Source organism: Salvelinus fontinalis, chromosome 29, assembly GCF_029448725.1.
Source record: "Salvelinus fontinalis isolate EN_2023a chromosome 29, ASM2944872v1, whole genome shotgun sequence".
NCBI lineage: Eukaryota > Metazoa > Chordata > Actinopteri > Salmoniformes > Salmonidae > Salvelinus > Salvelinus fontinalis.
Window position 1 is genome coordinate 17,048,116 of NC_074693.1, and position 22,087 is coordinate 17,070,202.

Sequence of the window (22,087 nt, forward strand, 5' to 3'; positions counted from 1 at the left end):
TTTGTCTGACTTGAGTTTAACAGACAACATTTTTGTTCTAAACACCCTACCCCTCGTCTTGTCTGAAGAATGTTGTTATGTGTGTTTGAGTTCAACCAATGAGAAATAGCTAACAAAAGTTTATAAAATTCAACAGTAGACAATTTTGACCACAGTGAGGCAGAGTGGCCATCATCATTTTCCTATATTTTACTGTGAGCAGCTCTGAAACAGACACGTCTAACTTCACTATTTCCAACTCACTCCAAGCCCTACACACACTCACTCCCCCTCTCTCACATTCATACACACTCTGTGTCTTTCTCTCTCCCCCTGTGACTATCTCTAGTTTTGAACTTTCCCTTTAAATATCCTCCCTAACGGGAAATAACGGTAGTAAGCTGCTTGCTACCGTCCGGTCAGGCTATCCGATTTCTCTACCATCAGTGAATTTACGTGCAGTCGGACAGGTGCTCGTGCTTTGCGATGAGAACGATGTTGATATCACTCCTCTGGGTCCTCGGCGGGGTGGAGGAGACCGTGGCAGTACCTGCCGTAGGTCTACCTGCCACGAGAGAGTTCTACATCGCCGCGGTTGAGATTGGTTGGGACTATCTCTACTGGGGCAGCGCTGACCCGTCGGAACAAAGGTGAAGTTCTATCAAGTCATTACCTAATATCTATCCCTTATTTGGGTTTTTTGCTTTGAAGACTAGGTTTTTTAAGTCTGTCGGGTTAAACGTCAATATTGTAGTAGACTTTTCTATTCAATTAAAAGTTGAAGATGTATATAACCTTGTAGGACATTTTATTTGTTTTCATGTTTAAATCATTGCATTATTTAAAAAAATATATGTAAATATCCATGTTGATTATGAACTTGTAGGAGGAGGACCAATGATCCCCCTCAGAAATACATAAAAGCTGTTTATAGAGAATACACTGATTCCACATATTCAGTCCCCAAGCCTACATCACCATGGGCAGGTAGGTGTACTCATTTTATGTATTAATTATGAATTACTTTAATTAGGTATATCTTTGAAATAAAATATATGCTACCACACACAGTGGTGTAAAGTACTTAAGTAAAACTACTTTAGAGTACTACTTAAGTAGTTTATTGGGCTATCTGTACTTTACTATTTATATTTATGCCAACTTTTACTTCACTACATTCTTAAAGAAAATTATGTCGTTTTTACTCCATACATTTTCCCTGACAGCAAAAAGTATTCGTTACATTTTGACGGGAAAATGGTCCAATTCACACACTTATCAAGAGAACATCCCTGGTCATCTCGACTGCCTCTGATCTGGCGAACTCACTAAACACAAATGCTTTGTTTGTAAATGATGTCTGAGTGTTGGAGTGTGCCCCTGGCTATCCGTCAATAAAAATAACAAAAATAAAATGGTGCCGTCTGGTTTGCTTAATAAACGGAATTTGAAATGGTTTATACTTTTACTTTTGATACTTAAGTATATTTTATCAATTCCATTTACTTTTGATACTTATATTTAAAACCAAATACTTTTAGACTTTTACTCAAGTAATATTTTACTTTTATTTGAGTAAATTTCAATTAAGGTATCTTTACTTTTACTCAAGTATGACAAGTGAGTACTTTTTCCACCACTGTCCACACACACACACAGAGAAACAGAGTGCGTTGTGTTGCAGGTATCCAGGGTCCGGTGATCCATGCCCAGGCCAGTGACAGGGTGGTGGTGCACTTTAAGAACCTGGCGTCCCAGCCCTACAGTATCAGCCCTGTGGGGGTCAGCTACTGGAAACAGTCTGAGGGTAATGTCTATATGTCTACCTACTAACTTACTACTGGAAACAGTCTGAGGGTAATGTCTATATGTCTACCTACTAGCTTACTACTGGAAACAGTCTGAGGGTAATGTCTATATGTCTACCTACTAACTTACTACTGGAAACAGTCTGAGGGTAATGTCTATATGTCTACCTACTAACTTACTACTGGAAACAGTCTGAGGGTAATGTCTATATGTCTACCTACTAACTTACTACTGGAAACAGTCTGAGGGTAATGTCTATATGTCTACCTACTAACTTACTACTGGAAACAGTCTGAGGGTAATGTCTATATGTCTACCTACTAGCTTACTACTGGAAACAGTCTGAGGGTAATGTCTATATGTTTACCTACTAACTTACTACTGGAAACAGTCTGAGGGTAATGTCTATATGTTTACCTACTAACTTACTACTGGAAACAGTCTGAGGGTAATGTCTATATGTTTACCTACTAGCTTACTACTGGAAACAGTCTGAGGGTAATGTCTATATGTTTACCTACTAACTTACTACTGGAAACAGTCTGAGGGTAATGTCTATATGTCTACCTACTAGCTTACTACTGGAAACAGTCTGAGGGTAATGTCTATATGTCTACCTACTAACTTACTACTGGAAACAGTCTGAGGGTAATGTCTATATGTCTACCTACTAACTTACTACTGGAAACAGTCTGAGGGTAATGTCTATATGTCTACCTACTAACTTACTACTGGAAACAGTCTGAGGGTAATGTCTATATGTCTACCTACTAACTTACTACTGGAAACAGTCTGAGGGTAATGTCTATATGTCTACCTACTAACTTACTACTGGAAACAGTCTGAGGGTAATGTCTATATGTTTACCTACTAACTTACTACTGGAAACAGTCTGAGGGTAATGTCTATATGTTTACCTACTAACTTACTACTGGAAACAGTCTGACGGTAATGTCTTTATGTTTACCTACTAACTTACTACTGGAAACAGTCTGAGGGTAATGTCTTTATGTCTACCTGCTAACTTACTACTGGAAACAGTCTGAGGTTAATGTCATTATGTCTACCTACTAACTTACCGTAAATACTAAATCTGTGTGTCTACCTACTAACTTACCGTAAATACTAAATCTGCGTGTCTACCTACTATCTTACCATAAATACTAAATCTGCGTGTCTACCTACTAACTTACCGTAAATACTAAATCTGCGTGTCTACCTACTAACTTACCGTAAATACTAAATCTGTGTGTCTACCTACTAACTTACCATAAATACTAAATCTGCGTGTCAACCTACTAACTTACCGTAAATACTAAATCTGCGCGTCTACCTACTAACTTACCGTAAATACTAAATCTGTGTGTCTACCTACTAACTTACCGTAAATACTAAATCTGTGTGTCTATCTACTAACTTACCGTAAATACTAAATCTGCATGTCTACCTACTAACTTACCATAAATACTAAATCTGTGTGTCTACCTACTAACTTACCGTAAATTGTAAGCCACTGTCACATCCTACAACTAGTGTTATAAAGTATACTGAACCCAATAAAGGGCTTCCCCACTGTTGTACACTTGAATTAAGTGTGTGTGTGTGTGTGTGTGTGTGTGTGTGTGTGTGTGTGTGTGTGTGTGTGTGTGTGTGTGTGTGTGTGTGCGTGCGTGCGTGCGTGCGTGCGTGCGTGCGTGCGTGCGTGCGTGCGTGCGTGCGTGCGTGCGTGTGTGTGCGTGCGTGTGTGTGTGTGCGCGCGTGCGCGCATCAAATCAAATTTTATTTGCCACATGCTCCGAATACAACAGGCTTACTTACAAGCCCTTAACCAACAATGCAGTTTTAAGAAAATACAACAAAAAGTAAGAGAAAAAAGTAACAAATAATTAAAGAGCAGCAGGAAAATAACAATAGTGGGGCTATATACAGGGGGTACCGGTACAGAATCAATGTGCGGGGGCACCGGTGTCGAGGCAATTGAGGTAATATGTACATGTAGGTAGAGTTATTAAAGTGACTATGCATAGATAATAACAGAGAGTAGCAGCAGTGTAGAAGGGGGGGGGGGGGGGGGGGGGGGGGCAATACAAATAGTCTGGGTAGCCATTTGATTAGATGTTCAGGAGTCTTATGGCTTGGGGGTAGAAGCTGTTTAAAAGCATCTTGGACCAAGACTTGGCGCTCCGGCACCGCTTGCTGTGAGGTAACAGAGAGAACAGTCTATGACTAGGGTGGCTGGAGTCTTTAACAATTTTTAGGGCCTTCCTCTGACACCGTCTGGTATAGAGGTCCTGGATGGCAGGAAGCTTGGCCCCAGTGATGTACTGGGCCGTACGCTCTACCCTCTGTAGTGCCTTGCGGTCGGAGGCCGAGCAGTTGCCATAGCAGGCAGTGATGCAACCCATCAGGATGTTCTCGATGGTGCAGCTGTAGAACCTTTTGAGGATCTGAGGACCTATGCCAAATTTTTTCAGTCACCTGAGGGGGAATAGGTTTTGTCGTGCCCTCTTGACGATTGTCTTGGTGTGTTTGGACCATGATTAGTTTGTTGGTGATGTGGACGTCTAGGAACTTGAAGCTCTCAACCTGCTCCACTACAGCCCGTCGATGAGAATGGGGGCGTGCTCGGTCCTCCTTTTCCTGTAGTCCACAATCATCTCCTTGTCTTGATCACTTTGAGGGAGAGGTTGTTGTCCTTGCACCACACGGCCAGGTCTTTGACCTCCTCCATATAGGCTGTCTCCTCGTTGTCAGTGATCAGGCTTACCACTGTTGTGTCATCGGCAAACTTGATGATGGTGTTGGAGTCGTGCCTGGCCGTGCAGTCATGAGTGAACAGAGAGTACAGGAGGGGATGAGCACACACCCCTGAGGGGCCCCCGTGTTGAGGATCAGCGTGGCGGATGTGTTGTTACCTACCCTTACCACCTGGGGCATCCCGTCAGGAAGTCCAGGATCCATTTGCAGAGGGAGGTGTTTAGTCCCAGGGTCCTTAGCTTAGTGATGAGCTTTGAGGGCACTATGGTGTTCAACACTGAGCTGTAGTCAATGAATAGCATTCTCACATAGGTGTTCCTTTTGTCCAGGTGTGAAAGAGCAGTGTGGAGTGCAATAGAGATTGCATCATCTGTGGATCTGTTGGGGTGGTATGCAAATTGGAGTGGGTCAAGGGTTTCTGGGATAATGGTGTTGATGTGAGCCATGACCAGCCTTTCAAAGCACTTCATGGCTACAGATGTGAGAGCCACTGGTCGGTAGTCATTTAGGCAGGTTACCTTAGTGTTCTTGGGCACAGGGACTATGGTGGTCTGCTTAAAACATGTTGGTATTACAGACTCGGTCAGGAGAAGGTTGAAAATGTCAGTGAAGACACTCTCCAGTTGGTCAGTGCATACTCCAAGTACACGTCCTGGAAATCCATCTGGCCCAGCGGCCTTGTGAATGTTGACCTGTTTAAAGGTCTTACTCACATCGGCTGAGGAGAGCGTGATTACAGAGTCACCCGGAACAGCTGACGCTCTCATGCATATTTTAGTGTTACTTGCCTCGAAGCGAGCATAGAAGTTATTGCGCTTGTCTTGTAGGCTTGTGTCTCTGGGCAGCTCTCGGCTGTGCATCCCTTTGTAGTCTGTAATAGTTTGCAAGCCCTGCCACATCTGACGAGCGTTGGAGCCGGTGTAGTACGATTCAATCCTAGTCCTGTATTGACGCTTTGCCTGTTTGATGGTTCGTCGGAGGGAATAGCGGGATTTCTTATAAGCTTCCGGGTTAGAGTCCCGCTCCTTGAAAAATGATTTGTTCAATTTGAGGTGAGTAATCGCTGTTCTGATGTCCAGAAGCTATTTTCGGTCATAAGAGACAGTAGCAGCAACATTATGTACAAAATAAGTTACAAACAACGCAAAAAAACAAACAAAACAGCACGGTTGGTTAAGAGCCAATAAAACAGCAACCATCCTCTCCGGCACCAAATGTATCAAATGTGTGTGTTCCCGCAAGCATGTATCTGCTATGTCAGTCTCTGTGTGTACACACGTATATTCCTTGCAATATATCTCTTTCTCTCTAGGGGCCGGATACGATGACGCCACGTCTAGCCAGGAGAAGGAGGATGATGCGGTTGCTCCAGGAGGATACTACAAGTACGTCTGGGACATCAACCCTAAAGACGGTCCGACCGTGGGAGACCCAGAATGCCTCACCTACTCCTACTCCTCCCAGGTGGACACTGTACAGGACTTCAACTCTGGGCTCATCGGGGCTCTGCTCATCTGCAAATCAAGTTAGAGACACAACTTTATTCCTGCTATGTTACTCCCTCACACCTTACGGCCAGATACACCACAACTTTATTCCTGCTGTGTTACTCCCACACACCTTATGGCCAGAGACACCACAACTTTATTCCTGCTGTGTTCCTCCCACATACCTTATGGCCAGATACACCACAACTTTATTCCTGCTATGTTACTCCCACATACCTTATGGCCAGATACACCACAACTTTATTCCTGCTATGTTACTCCCACATACCTTATGGTCAGATACACCACAACTTTATTCCTGCTATGTTACTCCCACACACCTTATGGTCAGATACACCACAACTTTATTCCTGCTATGTTACTCCCACATACCTTATGGTCAGATACACCACAACTTTATTCCTGCTATGTTCCTCCCACATACCTTATGGTCAGATACACCACAACTTTATTCCTGCTATGTTCCTCCCACATACCTTATGGTCAGATACACCACAACTTTATTCCTGCTATGTTACTCCCTCACACCTTCCACAACTTTCTCTCTACGTATCACACTCCCCTTAGAGTACAGTCAGACCCACTGTGACACATATTTGCCTGGTAAAGGAGGAAACGAATTTGGCTGCTGGACTCATAGCTGACTGGGACTTATTATGTGCTCTGTTCTCAGTCATACAGTGATCATATCCTACCTAATGGAAAGGCTATGTGAACAGAAGGAGGTTTGAATCACATAAACGCCGTACTAAGTATGGAATGTCAATAATTTACTGCACATGATGAAGTTTAATACCCAGACTACCACATGGCCTGACTATTAAACAAATGAGTAATCTGACCAAATGCATAATTTGAACAAATGAGTAATTTCACCAAATGCATAATTTCACCAAATTAGTAATTTCACCAAATGCATACTTTCACCAAATAAGTAATTTCACCAAATGCGCCAATTCACTAAATGAGTAATTTCACCAAATGTGTCAATTCACCAAATGCGTAAATTCACCAAATGTACCCTGTGATATTCAGAGCAATCAACTAATGTGTTACCTGTATTCTCTGCTTCCCTTGGGTTCTCCCAGCTGCATTTACAGATAATGGAGTTCGGAAAAACAGAGAGTTTATTCTGCTCTTTGCTGTTTTTGATGAGAGTAAGAGCTGGTACGGAGAGGTGGGGAGTTTCCGGGAAAGATTTAAGAAGGCCAGTGCAAGAAAACAGTACCACACTATCAATGGATACGTCAACTCAACTTTACCAGGTCAGGAGCTAGTTTAGCATGTTACTGTATAGAGTCAACAGTTCAGTCCTGTTGTCAACTATGTTCAAATAGAAAACTCAAAAAGATGTTTTTGTGTGGGTTGGTTGTTTGGAATGTGTGTAGTTCTGACGATGTGCCAGGGGCGAGATCATGTGTTCTGGCATCTCATTGGAATGGAAACGTCTCCAGGGATCCACTCCATACAGCTCCAGGATCACACTCTGCAGGTACATCAGATAATTCAAGTTCAAATCAGGGCTTACTTAAAGCTGTCAACAAATCATTACTAATGATCAACCAAGATTTTCCTTTTCAGAATGTTTTGACAATTAAGTTGTTATAAGTCATTTGTAAGACTGTCAAACCAGTTCAGCAGCATTTCAGTGTGAGCCTAACTCTATCCTTGTCATTCCAGGTGATGGCCCACCGTAAGGTTACTGTGGAGATGACCCCTATGACCTTTACCACAGCGGAGATGAAGCCCAGCACTCAGGGGAAGTTCCTCATCAGCTGTCAGATCCAAGCACACCGCCACGGTAAGAGTATGTTCTCTCAAAGTTGTGAAATAAAGTTTTGATCAATTTGAAAGTTCCCAATTTGATTTGAGACTCCTGTGTGAGGTAACAGAGTGAGACTTATACATTTGAGCCCGAGTTGCATGAATAATGATGTTGTTGAGAATGTGCTCTAAGGTGTTCATAAGGCATCTATAAGGTGTCTTATGAGGTGCTATAAGATGTCTTTGTATATCTTTGTTCCAGCGGGTATGAGTGCAGTCTTTGAGGTGGAGGACTGCCCAGAGCCTGTGACGGTGCCCGGTCCTGACGTGCGTCAGGTCAAGCAGTCTGAGAATGAGGAGGACTATGAATATGGAAATGACATGTTTGAGACATTTGTGTTTAAGCCTGTGAAAAGTCGTGCTGTGGGGCGCTCTCGAGGGGGGAAGAACAAAGTCTGGGTCCATTACATTGCTGCAGAGGAGATCAGTTGGGATTACGCACCCCACCTCAGCCAGGGAGACAGGTACGAAACCCCACTTTAAGGAAACAGGTACAAAACCCCACCTCAGTTAAGGAGACAGATACGAAACCCCACCTCAGTTAAGGAGACAGATACGAAACCCCACCTCAGTTAAGGAGACAGATACGAAACCCCACCTCAGTTAAGGAGACAGATACGAAACCCCACCTCAGTTAAGCAGACAGATACGAAACCCCACCTCAGTTAAGGAGACAGATACGAAACCCCACCTCAGTTAAGGAGACAGATACGAAACCCCACCTCAGTTAAGGAGACAGATACGAAACCCCACCTCAGTTAAGGAGACAGATACGAAACCCCACCTCAGTTAAGGAGACAGATACGAAACCCCACCTCAGTTAAGGAGACAAGTACAAAACCCCACCTCAGTTAAGCAGACAGATACGAAACCCCACCTCAGTTAAGGAGACAGGTACGAAACCCCACCTCAGTTAAGCAGACAGATACGAAACCCCACCTCAGTTAAGGAGACAGGTACGAAACCCCACCTCAGTTAAGGAGACAGATACGAAACCCCACCTCAGTTAAGGAGACAAGTACAAAACCCCACCTCAGTTAAGCAGACAGATACGAAACCCCACCTCAGTTAAGGAGACAGATACGAAACCCCACCTCAGTTAAGGAGACAGGTACAAAACCACACCTCAGCCAGGGTGACAGGTAGGAAACCCCACCTCAGCCAGGGTGACAGGTAGGAAACCCCACGTCAGCCAGGGTGACAGGTAGGAAAGAGGGTAAAGGGGCGACAGAGAGGGAGGGGGGGGGGGGGGGGGGGTGAGAGAAAGGAAGAGAGAGAGTTAAATGGAAAATAAGAGTTCAGATGGGCGGGAGGACCGGGAAAGGGAGAGGGTCAGAGAGAGTGTGTATAGCCAGAAAAAGACTAGGACAGGAAAGGGGGAGAGTTCATGATCCTAAAAATACTGATACTACTATCTCTGTGTTCCAGTCAACTGTTATCGGAATACTTCCCCAGGGGGCCTCATCAGCTGGGTCATGAATATAAGAAGGTGGTGTATGTAGAATACACTGACCAGACCTTCACCAAGAGGAAATCACCTGTTAAAAGACTGCTGGGACCACTGCTCAGAGGACAGGTGGACGAACACTTCCAGGTGTGTGTACCACAATCAACAAAACAAACAAACAAAAAAGATGTATCTGAATAGATAGCAAAGAAAGTAAAGATCACTCTAATTGTTTCTTCAGATAGTGTTCAAGAACCTGGCAAGTCGTCCTTTCAACATGTATCCAAAGGGCCTCACCAGGATTTCTCCACTGAGGAAAACAGGGAACGGTAAGAACTGGCATTATGATAAGATGAAGCAAGATAATATTACTGACTATGCATTTACATTTGGAATCATAATCATAAAAAATCCTTTATGGAATAGTCATCATATCCGGTGTGTTTATATGTTGAGGTCTGGAGAAACTCATAAAAAGTTTTATTGGTCTAATAGTCATTCTGTTAGACTAATAAAATATCTTAGTCTCTTAGTCATTCCTAAATCATTAGTCATCACTGTTCCCCCCGGTGTATATGTGTGTGTGTGTGTGTGTGTGTGTAGAGGGTGAAAAGGACCTACGCTCCCTGGCTGTACCCCCCAACGGGACATATGGGTATGTGTGGAAACTAACAGCAGAGGACGGGCCCCTGGAGAGAGACCCCCAGTGTCTGACCCGTCTGTACCAGAGTACCATCAACCCTGAGAGAGACCTGGCCACTGGCCTTGTAGGACCCCTCCTCATCTGCAAGAAGGACTCCATGGACACCAGGGGGCGGCTGGTGAGAATAGACACTTCATATGTCCATAATGACACATTGGGTTGGTTTTTCAGACACAGATTAAGTCTAGTCTTGGAATAAGAATAACTTTCATTGAAGAATCGAGATGTGTCCCTGAAACTGGCTCTATGATATGACATATCAGTGCATTGTCTCTCCTGCAGCTTGATCAAGTCATACACCGATAACTTAGATTTTGTTGTTTGTAGCAGTGTGAGAGGTTGTGATCATAACCTAAGATGTCCAACTTGCAGGTGGGCCCAGATAAAGTGAAGCAGTTGATGTTTGCTGTGTTTGATGAGAACAAGAGTTGGTACATCAATGACAACATTCAGAAGTACAGCAGAGACCCCTCCATGGTCAACCCTACAGACCCTGACTTCTACAACTCCAATGTCATCTACAGTACGTGGGGTTTTCCTGCCTGGTTATCTTGGTTCTTGATAAAAGTGGTGACACATGTCTGCTCTGTCACCCTTTTTGTGTGCTATGTTTTTTTAATCTTGATCTCGTTTTTGTTTACAGACGTGAACGGGATTATGTTCAATGAGCAGAGGGTCCAGGTGTGTAAGGATGACGTGACCTTCTGGCACCTGGCCAACGTGGGGACGCAGAGCGACTTCTTGTCCGTCTACTTCACAGGAAACCCCTTCATGAAGGACAACGTGTACGAGTCCGTCCTCACACTCTTCCCAATGTCCGGGGAGACCGTTACCATGGAGACTCAGCTAATCGGTAAGGTCAAATGATCCTACTGCAGTTGTATTCAGTAGGCATCAAATGGAAGAACATATTTTAAACAGGGAGGTGCTCCAGGTCCATTAAGAACACAGGTTTTCACTACGGTGCGTCCTACTAAAACCTGACCCTGACCTGAGAGGTGTTTTCTGCAGCGTTGTGAGCTGATGTTTTTTTCATCCTAAGGTGAGTGGGAAATCAGTGCGTTCGACGGCAGTCTGAAAAGCCGTGGCATGAGCGCCCGCTACTCCGTCCTGTCTTGTAACATTGAACTGCTGGTGGACAACGAAGACGTAGAGTACGGCCTGGAGGACGTCCTGCCTGATTACGTAGACAACTTCTTCAAACCCAGATCCCTCCACCCCCAGCCACAGAACAGGACCGTAGCTGTCAGAGTCTGCAGGAAGCAACCTGGCTTAAACCAGAACACAACAACACCGCAAACAGGAAATTACACAGATAACGAAGTCGCCATCGGAGAATCAGGGGACCACGGGTCTGATAACAATGTCACATTTAAGGCAGGGGACCAGAGGTCAATCTGTGAGGTCAGGTATGTGACGGTGTCATCTGCTGATGAGGAGGCCAACCTGCTTTCCCAGGGAGGGATCCCCACAGATGTTCTAGAGCAACTGGAGAAGGACGGGGAGTGGAAAGCTTCAGAGAACCAGGAGGGAGGGGACCTGGGTGGGGAGCAGGGGGGGAACGGGAGACAGAGACGCCAGGCCGAGTTGGAGGGTGGAGAGAATGGAGAGCGCAACAAGCTGGTGGAGAACTGTGAGGAAGAGGTGCTGAAGGAGTGGAAGGGTCGGGTGTATGGGGAGGCACTAGAGCAGGAGCAGAGAGAGGAGCAGAAGGTGGAGGTGTTGGATCAGCAGAAGGAGCAGGAGGCGCAGGGTGAGGGGTTCTTAAAGGTGCAGGAGCAGAGGGAGAGGCAAAAGGGGGAGCTGGATCGAGATTCACAACCCCTAACCACCAATCACGCAGATAAGGACCCTCTACTCTTGGAGTTAGACGGATGGATGGATCTAGACCCCTTGAACAAAACTTTGGAAGCTCTCCCGGACCAGCTGAAGGTGCAGCAGCAGAGGGAGGAGCAGAAGGTGGAGGCGTTGGATCAGCTGAAGGTGCAGCAGCAGAGGGAGGAGCAGAAGGTGGAGGTGTTGGATCAGCTGAAGGTGCAGCAGCAGAGGGAGGAGCAGAAGGTGGAGGTGTTGGATCAGCTGAAGGTGCAGCAGCAGAGGGAGGAGCAGAAGGTGGAGGTGTTGGATCAGCTGAAGGTGCAGCAGCAGAGGGAGGAGCAGAAAGCTGGGGATGTGCATCCCCTAAGCAACAACACTCACACAGAGCTGGACACCCCTCTACTGGATTTGTTGGATCTAGACTTCTCCAATGTCTCCAATGACAACAAGACGGCTCCCAGGAACGCAGTGTCTCTGGAGTATGATGACTATAGTGAAGAAGACACTGGGACAGCCTACATAGGGATAGAGGAAAACCTGGACCTGAGGACCACAGATGGACAATACCGCAGCTACTACATCGCTGCACAGGAGATCACATGGGACTATGGGATCAGGAAACCACATCAGCTCATAAAAACAAGGTAGTGTTTGGCTTTTGTAAGTATCTGGTTTCTTGGACACTTATGCTTAGTCTTTGGGGAGCACTTCAATGGAGAATCTCAATTGAATATGCTTTTTAGTCCAGAACTAGGCTTAATCTGTGTCTGGTCCCATCTGTTTGACAATTCATTTTTGATAGATTTCTAAATAAATCCTGTTTCTGATTGATCAGCTCAGTTTAAAAGGAAAGCTGCTCTCTAGTAGCTCCAATGCAATCATTTATTTACCAACGTTTCAACTGCAAGCTGTCTTTTATCAGGGTATTGATCAACCGCAAGCTGTCTTTTATCAGGGTATTGATCAACCGCAAGCTGTCTTTTATCAGGGTATTGATCAACCGCAAGCTGTCTTTTATCAGGGTATTGATCAACCGCAAGCTGTCTTTTATCAGGGTATTGATCAACGGCAAGCTGTCTTTTATTAGGGTATTGATCAGCTAATCAACTTTCAACTGTTCCATCCCCAGAGAGAGGCGTAGGGGAATGAGGAAGTTCCTGGTGGAATATAAGAAGGTGGTGTTCAGGGCCTACAGTGAGAGAGAATTCCAGATCCCCGTCACCAGAGGAGAGCTGCAGGAACATCTGGGACTCATGGGTCCTATCATTAAAGCTGAGGTCAACGACCTCCTTACCGTGAGTGGAGATCAATGATCATCTTATTCATTCACAGATGTTTCAAATCAATTCATATTTTAGTGGCTTTAGCTCAACTACTACTAACCTCATCAAGGTGTTTCGGAGTTCTTGGTGTAGTGGCTAAGATTCTGGACAGTTGCAGGAACCCTGGTTTGAATCCCGGTTGCGTTACCCCCTGAATTCACTGCAATATTATTTTCCTGGCATCTACTCAGATATCAGATTCTGTGTGTTCTGCTGTTAAACATTCACCTGATCTTAATCTTGATCCTGTTTGTTAATCTTGATCCTGATCTTGACAGGTGACCTTCAAGAACATGGCGTCCAGGCCGTACTCCCTGCACCTCCATGGGGTGTATGATAAGAGCCAGGGTGATGGTCAGTCCTCCGGGGCCGGGGTGGCGGGGGTCCCTGGGGAGGTGGTCCAGCCTGGGGAGGTCAGGGTCTACAGCTGGAGGATCACCAGGAAGCAGGGGCCCACCGCTGCAGAGTTTGACTGTAAGACCGGGGCCTACTACTCTACACAGAATAAGGCAGGTGTCACTGTCAACACTTACTGTACATTACAAAGCTAGCTCATAGTTAGGCCTCATAAGTGTCTTTTATTTTCCTTAGATAGCTTATCAGTGTTTTGACATGCTTTTCCCTGCATGCACGTATTGTTCTGGCGTGCGTATTTGACTGTGTGGCTTTGTGTTCTGTTCTCACCCCTGCAACAGGAGAAGGACCTCCACTCTGGTCTGATTGGCCCCTTAGTAATCTGTAAACCAGGCACCCTCCACCCCCAACTGAACCTACAGCCCAACCTACAGGAGTACGCCCTCCTCTTCCACACCTTCGACGAGACCAAGAGCTGGTACCTGGACGAGAACATCCGTCAGTACTGCATCCCACCCTGCCAGGTCCAGAAAGATGACCCCTGGTTTCAGCTCAGCAACAAGTTCGCAGGTACAGTAGAGTTATTCAGACTCCCTCCTAATGTCAATAATAGTTTCATAATAAATTAATAAAAATAGATTTCTAGTGAATTTCTCTGTTTGTTTAGGTTCATACTCATATCTGATCGATTGTTTGTGTTTGAGATTCATTTCTCTGGAAAATCTTTCCTTGTTACCGTAGCGATAAACGGCTACGTGGCAGAGACACTTCCTGGTCTGATGGTTGCCCAGCACCAGCAAGTCAGGTGGCACCTGCTGAACGTCGGGGGCGACGGGGAGTATCACACCGCCCACTTCCACGGTCTGCCCTTCAGCATTCACAAAGAGCAGGAGCATCGCATGGGGGTGTACAACCTCTATCCCGGTAAACACACAAACTAAGAAACACACACACACACACACACACACACACACACACAGCCACAGTTACCACACACACACAAACACACACACAGCCACAGTTACCACACACACACAACCACACGACCACAGTTACCACACACACACACACACACACACACACACACACACACACACACACACACACACACACACACACACACACACACACACACACACACACACACACACACACACACACACACACACATGCCCACACAATAAAATAATAGTAAATCAAGAATGTCACCTGTCCCACCTTGGTCTCTGCCCCCCTCTCCAGGTGTGTTTGGCACAGTGGAGATGAGGCCGGCCACGGTGGGGACCTGGATGGTGGAGTGTACAGTAGGAGAGCACCAGCTGGCCGGCATGAGGGCTAAACTACTGGTCTACAACCCACGTAAGTAGCCTACCACACCTCACAACCCATGTAGGTACCACACCTCACAACCCATGTAGGTACCACATCTCCCAACTTATGTAGGTACCACACCTCACAACCCATGTAGGTACCACACCTCACAACTTATGTAGGTACCACATCTCCCAACTTATGTAGGTACCACATCTCCCAACTTATGTAGGTACCACATCTCCCAACTTATGTAGATACCACATTTCCCAACTTATGTAGGTACCACACCTCCCAACTTATGTAGGTACCACACCTCCCAACTTATGTAGGTACCACACCTCCCAACTTATGTAGGTACCACACCTCCCAACTTATGTAGGTACCACATCTCCCAACTTATGTAGGTACCACACCTCCCAACTTATGTAGGTACCACATCTCCCAACTTATGTAGGTACCACATCTCCCAACTTATGTAGGTACCACATCTCCCAACTTATGTAGGTACCACATCTCCCAACTTATGTAGGTACCACACCTCCCAACTTATGTAGGTACCACATCTCCCAACTTATGTAGATACCACATTTCCCAACTTATGTAGGTACCACACCTCCCAACTTATGTAGGTACCACATCTCCCAACTTATGTAGGTACCACATCTCCCAACTTATGTAGGTACCACATCTCCCAACTTATGTAGATACCACATCTCCCAACTTATGTAGGTACCACATCTCCCAACTTATGTAGGTACCACACCTCCCAACTTATGTAGGTACCACATCTCCCAACTTATGTAGATACCACATCTCCCAACCTCACAACAGCCTTTCTCAGTAGACTGAGACAGAAGTGTGAAATATGTTCTTTGAAATGTCTTAGAATGGCATTGTTGGTTGTTCTTTTGTGAAATGTGGACAATACAAATAATAGAATGTAATTTCCTGTGATTGCCTGGCAGGATGCATCCAGCCTCTGGGGTTGAGGTCAGGAAGAATAGACAATTCCCAGATCACTGCATCAGACCACATAGGTAAGCAAGCTTCAGCAATGCAAGAATGTAACCACAAGAATGTTACTACACACCTCTCAATCATTATAGCTGATTTGTGGTGAGCGTTTTGACAGAAAAAAGGTTGCCATGCATTACCTTAGGGTGTTTCACATTGGTGGTAGAATAGGTGAGTTTCCCTCCTTACTATGTAAAAGCGCTTTGAGCACATGGAAAAGCGTTATGTAAATCCAATAAATTATTAATATGAATTATTAAGTTATTTCACGTCAGAAAGTAGGCTCGTACACCGTAAACGCATAAGTATGCCTCTAGAATGGAGAAATATTGCCGTGATGAATCAGTGACTTACTGTTTATGAAAACTTTACTCTGTGTTAGGCCTGCATAAAGTTAGCCAGTGTGATTGAATGCATATATGTGTTTTCCAGGTAACTGGGAGGCCAGGCTGGCGAGGCTGGAGCTATCTGGTTCTGTTAATGCCTGGATGGGCGCGGATCAGAAATCATGGATCCAGGTTCGACAATAAAATTCCTGTTCTCCTATGAAAGTTCTTGTAGATTGAAAGGCCCTCTGATTTAGCTGCCCAATTTTACTCATGAGAAAAATTGGAATTGGAATTTCAGTTCACTTCCTAAATTGACTGATTTGAAATGGAACTGGCCCCAACCCTGGTCTCCTGTTGTGTCTTATATGCAGGTGGACCTCCAAAGACCCACACTGATCCATGGGATCCAGACCCAGGGTGCAAGAGCCTCTCTGGGCCTGAAGGACTACTTCATCATGTACTTCACCCTCTCCTACAGCCTAGACCAGGAGACCTGGACTAACTACAGGGGGAACAGCACCAAGCCAGCCTACGTCAGTACCTTACATGTACCTTAACCATCTGAAATAGTACCTACTGGCTAGTACTGTAACCACAAAGCATGAGCTTAATTGTTTACCATACAAACCAGCAGTCAGAGAGATCAGGTGCATTTATCTTTTTGTTACTGTAAATGTCATCAATGCCTAAAATATTTCAGGGTAGTTCTATGCAATACTGTGGTGTCCGGTACTCTTACATTGTATGTTCTGTTTCAACCTCCTGTTACCTCTCTTAAAGGTGCACACACTCATTTAACATGTTCATCCCCCATACTACCATGCTACCTCTTGTACTTACTGTTAATGATATAACTTTTGTTTATTTCAGATATTTAACGGTAACCTGGATGGCTCCAAGGTGAAGGAGAACCATCTGTCTCCCCCCATCCTGGGTCGCTACATCAGACTGCAGCCTGTCACCATCCAGAGGAACCCTGCTCTTCGCATGGAGCTGCTGGGCTGTGACGTCAACAGTGAGTCCCTGTGGCAGTTAGGAACACCTTTGTAACAGTTTGTAACAGCTCAGATCACATTTAGTGGTGGTGTATGTTGTGATTAGATGATGTAGCTGAGGTTGAGGGGTACATCATCAGGTAGTCCGTGATCGGGGTCAGAGGTCAGGGGCCGGGGGAAGGGAGGAGTTGCAGGGACGGACATATCTCAGGTGCCGATGAATAGAATCCCTGAGAGAAAGAAGAAGGAAAATAAAAATGTCTGTGCGTGTGTGTCTGTCTCAGGCTGCTCCTTCCCCCTGGGTCTCCAGAGGAGGTCAGTTCCAGACAGCAGCTTCAGAGCCTCCTCCTTCCTGCAGACTTGGAGGCTCTCCTGGAGCCCCGCCCTCGCACGCCTCCGCCAGGATGGCAGCGCCAATGCATGGCGCCCCAAGGTACACGCACACACACAACAACACAGAAGCTCCCAAGAAACACACACACAAAGTCAAACTACACACACCATCACCTACCTCTGTTACCGGCACTTCTATTTTTCCATGATGTGTCAAGTCTCTCTCTCTCAATTCAATTAAATTCAAAGTGGCTTTATTGGGAAACGTGTTTACATTGCCAAAGCAATGAACAATAAACAAAGTGAGAAGAATTTAGCAGTAAATGTTGCACTCAAAAAGGTTTAAAAAAGATAGACAAGTATTATATTATCAGTTATAAACCAGATATTATCAGTTATATACCAGATATTATCAGTTAAATACCAGATATTATCAGTTAAATACCAGATATTATCAGTTATATACCAGATATTATCAGTTAAATACCAGATATTATCAGTTATATACCAGATATTATCAGTTAAATACCAGATATTATCAGTTATATACCAGATATTATCAGTTAAATACCAGATATTATCAGTTAAATACCAGATATTGTCAGTTAAATACCAGATATTATCAGTTAAATACCAGATATTATCAGTTATATACCAGATATTATCCGTTATATACCAGATATTATCAGTTATATACCAGATATTATCAGTTATATACCAGATATTATCAGTTATATACCAGATATTATCCGTTATATACCAGATATTATCCGTTATATACCAGATATTATCAGTTATATACCAGATATTATCAGTTATATACCAGATATTATCCGTTATATACCAGATATTATCAGTTATATACCAGATATTATCAGTTATATACCAGATATTATCAGTTATATACCAGATATTATCAGTTATATACCAGATATTATCAGTTATATTAGCTATGTTGGCTTCTTCAAAAGACTAGTGGACAGTTCATATCCTATCAATGTTTTAACACTTTGCAAATATTTGTGGTAGGAATACTATGGGAAGATAAATAAACAGATAAATATTGGTGGGATTTACAATGGTGTTTGTTCTTCACTGGTTGCCCTTTTCACATGGCAACAGGTCACAAATCTTGCTGCTGTGACGGCACACTGTGGTATTTTACCCATTAGAAATGGGAGTTTATCAATTTTTTATTTGTTTTCTAATTCTTTGTGGGTCTGTGTGATCTGTGGGAAATATGTGTCTCTAATGTGGTCGTACATTTGGTAGGAGGGTAGGAAATGCAGCTAAGTTTCAACCACATTTTGTGGGCATTGTGCACATAGCCTGTCTTCTCTGTTTTTGTAGAGAAACTTTTTGTGGAAGGTACTACACCACGCACAGACCCCCTCACGCACTCAATGTTTTCGAGATACATTGAGTTTCCTTGTAGGCCTATTTGGCAGGGAAACTGTGAAGCTCTACAGCCTGTTTCTGAATGAGCCTTTTATTAAAGAATGTGAAACAATGTTTCTGTTAGATCCTTTTCATGACATCATGCATAGCTGTTCTTTATATGGCCTAAAATAAATGTGTTCATATGGTCAGAATATGATCTATAGGTTTTAATGAAAAACAATAAACATACACATTTAATAACAGACTCAGGTATTCTGTCACTGTGTACTCTCTGTTTAGAGACAGATAGCATTCTAATTTGTTCTGTTTTTGGGTTGATTCTTTCCAGTGTGTTAAATAGTTAACTTTTTGCTTTCTCATAATTTGGTTGTGTCTAATTGTGTTGCTGTCCTGAGGCTCTGTGGGGTCTGTGTTTGTGAGGGGACTCTTCTCCAGGTTCATCTCTCTGTAGGTGAGGGCTTTGTGGTGGGATGTGTGGGCATCGCTTGCTTTTAGATGGTTGAAGGATTTAACAGCTCTTTTCTGGATGTTCATAACTAGCTAGTATAGTCTTAATTCTGATCTGCATTGTTTGGGGGTTTGCGTTCTACACAAAGTATATTTTTGCTGAATTCTGCATGCAGAGTATCAAGTAGGTGTTTATCATATTTTTTTAATTATTGGTTGGTGAGTGGACCCCAGACCTCACAACCATAGAGGGCAATGGATTCTAGAACTGATTCAAGTATTTTTAGCCAGATCCTAATTGGGATGTTGATATTCATGTTCCTTTTGATGGCGTAGAAGGCCCTTCTTGCCTTGTCCCTTAGATCGTTCACAGCCTTGTGGAAGTTACCTGTGGTGTTGATATTTAGGCCGAGGTAGGCGTGAATATTTGTGTGCTCTAGGGCAACAGTGTATAGATTGAATTTGTTGTCTTGGCTACTGGACCTTTTTTGCAACACCATTATTTTAGTCTTACTGAGATTTACTGTCAGGGCCCAGGTCTGACAGAATCTGTGCAGAAGATCTAGGTGCTGCTGTAGGCCCTCCTTGGTTGGGGACAGAAGCACCAGATCATCTGCAAACACTAGACATTTGATTTCTGAGTCCAGTACGGTGAAGCCGGGTGCTGCAGCCTGCAGCCATTTTAACATTTGTTCAGTACATTGTTTTCACTGAGGAAATGTTAGAGTCTGCTGTTAATGATAATGCAGAGGATTTTTCAGAGATTGGTTTTGACGCAGATTCCACTGTAATTATTGGGGTCAAATTTGTCTCCACTTTTATGGATTGGGTCCTTGGTTCCAAATATTGGGAAAGATGCCTGAGCTGAGGATGATGTTAAAGAGTTTAAGTATAGCTGTCAAGTGGTGCGTAACTGGTGGCATGGAAGTCAAACGCAGTAGAGCAGAACTTGGTAAATGGCTGGAGCCGTTTAATGCACATAACTCCCGGCTTACAAAAATAACAAAAAACACATGGGCACAAACCGTCTCGCACCAGTCACAAAAGGCACACGTACTTACAATGAACAATTCCCGACAAGGACATGCTTGAGGCGTCACTACCGACCCTGGTTGTATCCTGGGCTGTATCACAACCGGCCGTGATTGGGAGTCCCATAGGGCGGCGCACAATTGGCCCAGCGTCATCCAGCGCTAGGGTTTGGTCGGGGTAGGCCGTCATTGTAAATAAGAATTTGTTCTTAACTGACTTGCCTATTTAAATAAAGGTTAAATTAAAAATAAATGTAAAAAATGCTGTGCACAGGGTTTCTAATAATGTATTGCACCTCCTATAACCCAACCCCCCCTTCCTCCCTCCTCCCTCAGGCCAATAACCCCCATGAGTGGCTGCAGGTGGACTTCCTGGTTATGAAACGCATCACAGGGGTCGTCACTCAGGGGGCGTGGTCTATTCTGACTCAGATGATGGTGACAGAGTTCTCTGTAACCATTAGCGACACTGGCCACTCCTGGTCCAACGTGGTTGACGAGGGAACGCAAAGAGAGAAGGTATCACACACACATCACTCATTATCATCAGATTTATCACAGGCTACATTTCAGTACACACTTTCCTTAGCATGCAGGGGAAAATGTGATCTGAAACCTCAGAGAAAATGCAACCAAGCAGATTTACGAAACCTGATTTTGTAAAGAGCACGAACAGTGACAACGCTGTAACATCTTTAACTTTCCGAACTGGGTTTTGTGAGCCAGCTCTGTTTGACTCTGCCTCCTTCTTCCTCTCAGATGTTCTTGGGTAACAGTGAGCCAGATGAGGAGATGCTGAACCTCTTTGATCCTCCTCTGTTTGCCCGCTTCATACGGATCCACCCCAAAGGCTGGGTTAACGACATAGCCCTGCGCCTGGAGTTCCTGGGCTGTGACACCCAGCAGCGACCCTGAGAGACAGGGCAGGGGGCTCCACTGTGCAGCTCCACACTCAGGCCCACCTCATCTTTGTCTCTTCTATTTAATGAGCATAGCAGTGACGTGATGATCATGAAATAGTCATGTCATTGATGGATGAACAGAGTGAAGTTTAAAAGGTTTGTTTAGCTAGAATCAGAGTCATATATGATATGCTGTTGTAGTAAGTGTCTATTGATGAGCTTCAACTGAGAATAGTTCTTAGGTCTGGTCACTCCACTATCAACAGTATAACACATTACGTTAGTTTATGAAGACGGACTCTCACAGACGGTTTGTCTCATGTACAATATATACTACTACAAACACTATGACTTCAGACATTCCAGATGTGATCAAATACATGTAAATAGTACAGTATAACAATTATTTCTGTCTGGATGGGACTGCGACAGTAATCTGTACAGTACTGTATGTATATGCAATGTATCATATGCACTGAGGGGAGAGGGATAGAGTTTATATTGTTAAATAAAATTGGAATTATATCAAGCCTGGTCCCAGAGGTCAGTGTTGCGACACTCCCCTGCATGCACACACACGTCCTCCCATGCTTTCTCATCATGTCCTGTTCACCATCTCCCTTCCGTGACAGGATGCAGTTTTGTCTTTGCTTTTGTTCTGTTCCTTTGCTCCAGCAAGGGGGGTACTGGCAGTGGCTCGGTGTTTCTCTAGGATTAGGGAGGGCTGTTTCACCTTCACCTCATTCCTGTCTCTCCACACTGTTATTCAGTCTTATCCACTTCTCACAGTCTCTCAAGCC

General features: G+C 44.4%; 1 protein-coding gene across 1 annotated transcript; it reads left to right on the forward strand.

Moving 5' to 3' along the window:
* The first annotated feature begins 82 nt into the window (after positions 1–82).
* LOC129827491 (coagulation factor VIII-like) lies at positions 83–21,816 on the forward strand. The gene is made up of 26 exons (XM_055888395.1): positions 83–629; positions 866–966; positions 1,664–1,786; positions 5,858–6,070; positions 7,142–7,318; positions 7,442–7,545; positions 7,734–7,854; positions 8,080–8,341; positions 9,306–9,471; positions 9,566–9,653; positions 9,928–10,145; positions 10,400–10,550; positions 10,671–10,880; positions 11,070–12,489; positions 12,975–13,140; positions 13,446–13,676; positions 13,863–14,091; positions 14,263–14,445; positions 14,764–14,880; positions 15,801–15,872; positions 16,282–16,367; positions 16,550–16,711; positions 17,049–17,193; positions 17,458–17,606; positions 20,722–20,904; positions 21,145–21,816. The coding sequence occupies exons 1-26, from the start codon at positions 466–468 to the stop codon at positions 21,298–21,300; spliced, it is 5,397 nt and encodes a 1,798-aa protein (XP_055744370.1). The 5' UTR covers positions 83–465; the 3' UTR covers positions 21,301–21,816.
* The last annotated feature ends 271 nt before the right edge of the window (positions 21,817–22,087 follow it).